This window comes from Typopeltis vanoorti, chromosome 23 (genome assembly GCF_054136105.1).
Source record: "Typopeltis vanoorti isolate ZY-2024b chromosome 23, IOZ_Tvanoo_1.0, whole genome shotgun sequence".
Classification (NCBI taxonomy): Eukaryota; Metazoa; Arthropoda; class Arachnida; order Uropygi; family Thelyphonidae; genus Typopeltis; species Typopeltis vanoorti.
In genome coordinates, this window is record NC_143571.1 from 45,353,275 (window position 1) to 45,362,652 (window position 9,378).

At 37.0% G+C, this 9,378-nt stretch overlaps 1 protein-coding gene across 1 annotated transcript; it reads right to left on the reverse strand.

The window, feature by feature from the left end:
* Positions 1-4,216: 4,216 nt before the first annotated feature.
* Urod (uroporphyrinogen decarboxylase) lies at positions 4,217-5,686 on the reverse strand. Its single transcript, XM_090412975.1, has one exon. The coding sequence runs from the start codon at positions 5,492-5,494 to the stop codon at positions 4,388-4,390; it is 1,107 nt and encodes a 368-aa protein (XP_090269101.1). The 5' UTR covers positions 5,495-5,686; the 3' UTR covers positions 4,217-4,387.
* Between the last annotated feature and the right edge of the window lie 3,692 nt (positions 5,687-9,378).

The window sequence follows — 9,378 nt, forward strand, 5'->3', positions numbered from 1 at the left end:
CAGTGATGCCACTAAGTTGGCATTGTCTTTAGATGTCTTTACCAAAGTACCATACAGATGCAAGAATGGTGGAAACCTGAGTTGATGAAAGTTGTACCAAATGGCCTTGACAAAGGGCCAAAAGGAGCAATTACCATTTGGGCAGAAAGCAAGCTCGCAGCATTTGGCCCTTTTAAAGTCCAATTTGGATTTGGTGGTGATTCTTTTACAGATGTTGCAAGTAGCAGTATAAGCAGAGTGAGCAGCTAGAGTTTTGGTCTTGAGCCATTTGTGGTATGCAGATTTTTTCTTTTACTGCATTTGCACTCTTTTTTAGAGAACCAAGGCTTAGATGGTGGCTGTGAATTTGGAGTTGAATAAAGAATGAAGGCTTTCATTCCTATAAGGATGATTTCTGTTACTCTGAGCAGTTGTTTGGATCCAGAAAACTAAAGCAGTATTTGGACCATGGGAAGGTGGCATAGAAGTTGCAGAGGTCGTCCAATTTGATCCTCTGCAGTGCCAAAGGATATGAGACTGATACCTGGTAAGTGAAGGTTGTTCTGTGGCAAAAGGGACTTGTATGAGATTGTGATCTGAGTTACCAATAGGAGGGCTGACATCTGCAGGATACCTGGAATGAGAGCTTACTATGAAGAAATCAAGTGTATTGGCAAATTGGAGGGAGTTGTCAGGCATTCTAGTAGGCAGATTGATGATCTGTGTTAGCTCATTTGCTAATGGCAAATACCTCAGCATCCCTGCCTGCTTTATCTGCAAAACTGGAGAAGCTAAGCCAATTTGAGTTGTGGACATTGATGTTCCCAAGAGGGATGCAGTGGCACTGCTAGAACATTTGCTGCCCGGGGCAGTTCCTGAGTTTGCCGCCGCTCTCAATACACACCAAAAATACTACAAAAAGTCAAAACGACGTATAGGGTAAGGTTCAAAGTGTCGCCCGGGGCAGACCGTCCCCTCCAGCTATGCCACTGGAGGGATGACTTTACTATTAAGTATTTCCATTGTAGAAAGTCAACCTTTAGAGAGAGAGAGAGAGAGATGAAGTCAGAATGGTTAATGGAGAGTTTGGAGAATGATATGAAAAGGGCAGGTTGGTTTGATAGTGAAATTTTGAGCCAAAGGCGATCAGATAGGAGATTCAAAGTTTTGCAATCTCTGGCATGGTATGTCAGCTCTGATGAATACACAAGTGTTATTCATCAGAACTGACATTGCAGACAACATGACAGACAACCACAAGGGTAATGTGTAGTTTCGGCAGCCGAGGCGGACAATGTTTGTTGAGGTTGTTGGTTGGGGTTCTGAAAAGGATTGTAATTCTGTTTTGGATAACAGTGGTGGTGCACATCATTTATGTCGATATGATACCCTTTGTTCATTCTTTTGTAGTTGCATGGTGATCAGCACTCAATGTGTAGAATTATGAATATGAACTACTGTGTTAGAGCACTTACTTTTATTAGAATATCATTACACTCATTTCGATCTTTATATCAGAGTCAATATACATATATAGGTCAAGCTAGGGTTAATGGTTTACCAAAACAGCTATATTGTAGGCTCACTGTATTCTGATGTAGCTTGTTCCTGATGATGACCTTGATGTAAAGGTCAAAACACTGCTATTTAATTCTGATTAAAGTAAGCTCTAACATGGTAGTATGGGTTCATAATTCTATACAATGAATGATGCCTTTGCTTGGAAAGACGTGGGTTTTCAATCCCATCTAAGATGCAGAGAACCTTTATACTGGTTTTTCAGTTAAAGATGATTAGCCAGTCTCATACAGAAGTGGCACAGCTTTTCCTTTTTGCCTCTTGGAAACTTGAATTTCTTTATTCCACAGTACAGACAGATGATTCAAAAAAATGCAATTAACAGACAAGATACTATTCAGGTAGAATTAACAAAAAACCTCTTTAGCCTTAAGTTTCTATGATGTTACTGGAAAGACAGGAAAGCCTACCCTGTATTTCTCAAAATTAGGAATTTATTTTAGTAGATGCAGACCAATCAGCTCCAGATAGGAATTAACTAGCTATTCAGTCATTAGCTACAATATAATTAATAAGAAGACTGGAAAATATCAGCATGCCTATATTTATTGCATATAGATATAAATAACAATGACCTGGGAATGGCTAAAATAGTTTGGCCTAAAATATAAAATAACTACCAGAATATTTACTCTTAAATTAGGAATTTAAGAATTCCTAATTGAAGACTATAAAATTCTGGTTTTGCCTTTCTGCTCTAATCTAAACTCCAATTATAAGTCAAATTATGGGTTAGCAAACTACTGGTTGATGTTTAGATGAAGGCCAAATTCCTAGTATGCTGACATTAGTGAAATAGCTTCAATTCCTACTCCAACAGCATTTTTAGGAGTTACTTTAAAGAGGACTCCTAAGAATCATTTATAATAAATCAGTGCACTCTTGGCTTGCCAAGTGTCTAACATGTCTGCCTTTCAACTAGCAGCCATTGAGTTTAATTACCACTTCAACATGTATGTTTGCGAACATTTTTAAGAGGTAAATGATTTTCATTTCTTGTAGATGAACTTATACACGACTTTAAATTTTTCAGGAAATGACAACGTATACTAAAATCTTAATTATCATATTAAATATTAATTATCAATACCTTTATATATTTCGGCAATGTTACATTGCCATCTTCTGGGAATATAAGACTATGATATGTGCATGCAGGCACTAACAGTGAGCAAATGAGCTTCAGTGAGCTGAAGCAGAACTGAAGTTGGTTCTATAGGGCACCCTTAGGACTAACTTCAGTTGATTTCTTCAGCCTCATTTGCTCGTTGTTAGTGCCTGCATGCACATATCATAGTCTTATGTTCCCAGAAGATGGCAGTGGAACATTGCTAAAATACAGGAAGGTATTGATTAAAGTGTTTTAATTAATATTTTAGTATACATTGTCATTTCCTGAAAAATTTAAAGTTAGATGATTTTCAACACCTCGCGAAAGATTCTCTTCTCTCCTGTAGTCCCAAATGGACCGTTGGGTCATTCATGGCTGGTAGGTGATATTCTTTGTTAGCCTCCTCCAATCATCTCAGTCGCTTGTTCTTGATGTCAGTTGAGAAAGGGAGGAATTTGTCCATTTTTCGATATTATCAGTCTATTTTAATCGAGGTCGGCCCCTAACCCTTGGTCCCAGAACGATTCCTTCTAGTGTTTGCTTTGGAATGCCATTAGCCCTCTCCACATGTCTGAGCCATTTCATCTGTCTTTTTCTGATGACTGTCAGAATATTTTCCCTTCTTCTCCTGTCTATTGAATCAATCAGTTTTCAGACATTTTCATTGGTTTCGTGAGCAGTATAGGGAATTCTCAAAAGTATTCTGTAAGTTTTCATTTCAAAAGACAGGAGTCTCCTCTCATCTTCCCTCAATAAAGTCCAGGCCTCACAACCATACAATACGATAGAATTCACCAAGGTGCCTATTAGTCTTAGTCAGGTTGTGATTGCTATTCTGTTATCTCCCCACAATGGTTTTAACTTCTGTAGGGCCACGGTTGCCTTAGCAATCCGGTATTTAATGTCGGTTTTTGAATGACCATTTTGACTCAATGTGCTTCCTAGATATGTGAAAGATTATCCAGCATAAATATTTTAGAACATTCTGAGAGTGGGATTACCCATAACAAAATTAAATATTAAATATGTTATTATTTGTAGCTTATAACATCATGGTATTCAAAAGCTGGAAAACATTTTTATAGCAATGAGCATAGCTTTCATGATCAATCTAGTGAGGCGGAAAATGTAATTTGCTTGACTTACAAGACAATCTGCATTGTCTCTTTGTATTAGAGAAGTAATATGCTTTGCTTTTCTAATACAAACAGTCAATAGAAACAAAGTTTTTTTTTCTCTGTGCCTTGCTCAAATAACTTTTCCAAATGATAATTATTTCAAGTTAAACATAAACTGACATATTCAATTATTCTCCTTTATTTATGTCTATACTTTCTCATTATTGTAATACCTACTCTGCATACCTTTTATTTTATTTTTAATTATTCATTCTGTCTTGATATGAAACTAAGACCACAAATAGCAAATAAGTATAATTCCTAATATGCATTTTTTTCTCATTAGTTTTTTTTTTTCCCATTAAGCCTTGATTTTATGTTATATAACAATATATATATTTAAAACATAACAAAAATAACTCCATTTCAGCATGATAAATTGTAAAAAAAAAAGTATTATTATTATTAATAAATAAAATAAAATAATTATACAGAATATTTTTATAGCAAGTTGGGGCTTGTCCACATATTATTTTCCTTTCCCCTATCCCCCAAGATTACTGGACATACCTAAAACTTTGCATTAAAATTAAAAATTGTATTATTTTTGTATCAATTGATTATTAATTATCTCTGAATATTTATGAACTGAATTCACAAAAACAGCCATATGATCTGGATCAGTATCAGGATAGATTCCATGACCTAAATTTGCAATGTACTTCTGGGTACCAAATTCCATTAACATTTCCTTTACAGTATTTTCTATAGAAGATGGTGAAGCATAAAGAGCACATGGATCCATGTTTCCCTGGAGTGAGACAGTTCTAGTAATAACACTTCTTGCTTTTTGTGGTGGTACTGTCCAGTCTAATCCAATAACATCATATCCAGAATCACCTAGTGTATCCAAAGCATAATGGGCATCCTTTGCAAATATAATCATTGGTACTTTATTAAATCCTTGCTCCCTTAATGTTTTATGAACCTTTTCTTGAATCTGGACAATATAGGGCAATACAAATGTGTTAAACATATGTGCTCCTAAAAAACCTGCATTTGATTCAAAAACCTGTAATACTTGAGCACCTGATTTAACCTGTTCTACAAGGTAATTAATAATAACTTCAGTTAAAATAGTCAGCAAATCATGACTAGCTTCTGGCCATTGATAAAGCCACTTTTTTGCTTTAGACATCGTTTTTGAACCACTGCCCTCAATCATGTAACCCATAAGTGTCCATGGTCCTCCAGAAAATCCAATAAGTGGGACACGTCCTTGTAACTTATGTCTTGTCAGAGTGATTGCATCGAATACATATCCTAACCGTTTATTTATATCCATAGTCACTAATTTATTCATGTCAGCAGGTGTTTTCATAGGTTCGGGAAAAACAGGTCCTTTTTCTTGTTTCATGTGCACTGTCATTCCAAGAGCTTGTGGTATCACCAAAATATCTGAAAATATAATTGCTGCATCAAGATTAAAGCGTTCAACAGGCTGAAGTGTTACTTGACACGACAGCTTCGGTGTCTGACAGATAGAGAAAAAATCATGCTGCTTCCTAATTTCTTGAAATTCAGGTAGATATCTACCAGCTTGCCGCATGACCCACACAGGAACACGTTCAGTAGGTTCTCCCAGAGCAGCTCTAATTAAAAGATTGTTTTTCAAAGGAGGATATTCGTTATCACCCACCGCAGACATAACTTAGAATTGTATAAAAACACCTCAGTGACTGTTACACAACTAACAGATAATCAACACATAGCTTATTTTTTACAAATGTGATGCAAAAATTAGCTAAAAAAATAATGTTCAAAGTAATGCAAAAATTAAAAGTACAGTAATAAGTATAACGTAAACTAACTCAGTATCGCAACAAATCGGCAAGTAACACATGATGACAACTCAAAGCTGCCATCTGCCGGTAACTGAAATTGTAACAATCCAGTTAACTCTTAATCGCTACACTGTTTGGTTTACATCCATTTAAGTTTATGTGTACTTTTCGTTGTTTTGAATATGCGAAAGACAAGAGTGGAAGAATTAAAAAAAAAAAAAAATGTATCTACGACGATAGAGTCGAGTTGAGATGAAAGGCCAGGATTGCAAATTTACAAATTGTACCAGGATGAATGGTATAATTTGTGGATATGTAGAATAAATTTCATGGATGAAAAAGTGTATGAGTGATGAATTGCACTTGAAAGGATTTGGAGTTAGCTGTGGGGGGGGGGGAGTATTTTCTATGAGAAATAAGCTATGCAGGGAAATTAGAAGTTTTATGGATACGTAATTGAGTGCATATCTGCACACATGTGCACTCATAAGTGGGAGAATGATCAAAAAATGCTGAATGTAGCTACTCATGTTCTGAAATTCCGTAGGATAAGCCACCAGCGTAAGACGAGACGATATTTGAGAATGCTGGATCTGTCTTATGGTAGAAAAAGATTTTCAACAATTAAAGTAGCCACGTTGCCTCCAATTTGGGAGTAATCATGAGATCTTGATCAAACCTTGCCAAACTTGGAATTTTAAGTTAAAGAGAGATATAAGTGGAATTACAGAGCAAGTGGTTATAATTAGCTCAGGAGCCATGTTACTGCAGTGCCTGGGATTAAAATCTGAAAGGGAAAAAAGGTTAGCAGTGCATAGAAATGGTCATTGATAATAAAAGGATGCACTGTCAGGCTGAATACATGTGATTAGAATGATAAATCAGTAATGAGTAGCAGAACTAAGCATGAACTAAAAATCAGGGAAGGGGGGGTATACATGGTGAAGGTGACTTCCTCCAGGTTGCAAAAAGTTAGTTTAGGCTAAATGGGCTTGCCGTATAAGGATTAGCAGATTTATTTTAGTTTAGTTTTTATGAAAAAGAAAAAAATCTATGCATGATGTATATAACAAAAAAAAAAGGTGATTGGCAGTCACATGTGCAGAGTAAAAATCACAAATGAGAAAGATGACTGATATCGTAAAAAGAAAAAACTATATTGTGAAAGAAAACTACAAACACACACAACTTCTTTTCACTTTTTGAAATGAAATGGCTGTGGAAGGACGACTTTGACAAGTCATTATTCCTCCACATAAGGAGTTAAAAGGAATACACTAAATAGAGTTGATTTAAATAGTAATCACTATTCAAGGGCGTACCATCCAAGTAGATATATTGCAGTAAAAAATTTAGTAGAGGCTGATGTAAAAAATTAGGTAGATGAACTAGAGATACTTAGGATATTGCAGAATATTAATACGAGAACTAGATGTGATGGCCACTTGTGCATAGAAGAATGTGCAAGGGAATTGGTAGTTCCTCAGAGCATAGCGTCAGTTCCAGTAAGGTGCAAATTCAGCACAAAGATGCCAAAACAGCTATTTCGCATAACGCATGCTCCATGCGGGAGAAACTGCCAATCAGTATAAGTAATGGTGCCAAAAGTACAGGAAACAGTAAAAGAATTCAGGAATTAGTACACAGAATATGATATTCTATGAGGAAAACATGGTTTTTCATGCAAGGTATTTCATGCCTTAGTAATTTACTCACCTTTTATAATAATATGAATAGCTTATTTGGATAACCGCTGTATAAACATATTCCTAGCCTTTGCAAAGGCATTTGACAGAATGCTACCACACAGAACCATCTTACATAAATTGGAATAATGGGAATGAATATGAAAATTGTGATCTGGATAATATGGCTAATGAACAGCCATCATATTGAAGAAGTGAATCCAAGGGAACGCAGTTGAGAAATTATGCACTATAGAGCTCTGTATTTCTATTATTGTATTTTAATATGTATGTGATGCATTTTTATTTAAATAAATAAATAAATTAGCTAATGCCTTTCATTCCCTAATAGGGAGTAGGTGAGGCCTTTTATACCATATCTAGCTTTTGGAGACTCAGTGGGCAATTCAGTCTCCATCAGTAGCCAATCAGAGATAGCTGGCCCATGTCTATCACTTATTATAGCAGCCACCGAAGAAGAGGCTGGCAAACAAGTGCTGCTATCTCTTGGTACCTAACGCTAACAAGATATGTTACTGTCTGAAATAATGTGAGTACTACGGTCGATTTTCTTGAGTTTACGGGACAAAAACTCGAGTTCCCGGAAGGAAAAACCCGCTTACCCGTGCCAGAGATCGCCTAACTCGGGAACCTGTCGAAGTTAGGCTTAGAAAAAGTTCCTCCAGTCAGCGACTAGACTATAACCTAGACCTTCGAGTGGCCAAGTGCAGAGGATGCAAGCGCCACTTCCACTGAGCTACATAGGCCTTCGTTGCATTTTTATTTTATATCATGTATTCGTATATAAATAATTTTAAGGAGAAAACACTTTGCAAAACTGGATAGAGAAAAAGTTGATGAACCTGATAGAGAAATCCTCTACAATGATTTTATTATAGCACCACTGTATAGGTAGGCATTGAATAAGAGCCAAAACTTGAGGGCATTGTGTAAAGTTATATACTTTGAATTGAAGAGACCACACATCGTGTGCTATATGGACATAACCAGATAACAAGAAATTTACAATGGCAAGTTAATTTGAAGGTGACTGCAGACCGTAGCTCGACGGATTTCCTGATAAAGAAAAACACACTGACTGTCTGACAAATAAAGTTCAGGAGGTGATCACCCCACTATATACACTCATTATAAAGTTAATCGACATCATGCCATGAGTAACAAAGAGCCTTTGGGCCACTTTAAAGAGATGTAGGACCGCCTTTCGCTCGCTATGATCACAGCCGTCCTATTGGTCATACTTTCCACAAGCGCACGATAGCGACCAATGGGAATATTTAACCTTTCTCCCTGTAGGCATGTAATAAGTAACTGAACTGTTGTTGTGATGTGATGGGCTCTCTCATACGCTCTACGAGTATGAAGTTGATGTCCATAAACCTCAATATGAAACGAGTATGAAGCGTTGCATTCTGCAACGCTTCATCTTCTTCACGTTCTTGGCACCATAAACAGAGGTTCGAGATCAAATCAGAAAAAAACAGGCTCATGACATCACACCACCACCACCACCGAATGTCATTGCTGGGTTATGTACTTTGGTGGTAAGATATGTTCACCAGGCAACTCTCTCTCTCTCTCTCTCTCTCTCTCTCTCTCTCACACACACACACACACACACACACACACACACACACACACACACACACACACACACACACACACACACACACACACACACACACACACACACACACACACACATCCAACTGCTGAGCAGAGGCTGTGGCTTGATTCTACGCTCCTTAACATAGCTTTCAAAGCTTACACGTCCCACTGTACACGTTTTTTACCATTGAAGACTAAGCTGTATGTTGGTTTGGGAAATGTTGGATTTTCATATTGCAGTCCTACCATGAAACCTATGTTGTGAGCCTCGGTTGTAGATGTTTTTGTGCAGATTCGTTTTCCAATCAATTCCCAGAACCAGTATTCAATGTGTCAGCCGATAAAGAACGGCTTTTGCACATTATCCGTCATAGCACCCTACGATCAGGTTCTGTGAGTGTAGTGGGCTATCTACTCTGGGTAGGACTTGCAGA

What these genes read in the sequence shown, in the direction of transcription:
- Urod (XM_090412975.1), bottom strand. Translation starts at nt 5,494, where the DNA reads ATGTCTGCGGTGGGTGATAACGAATATCCTCCTTTGAAAAACAATCTT.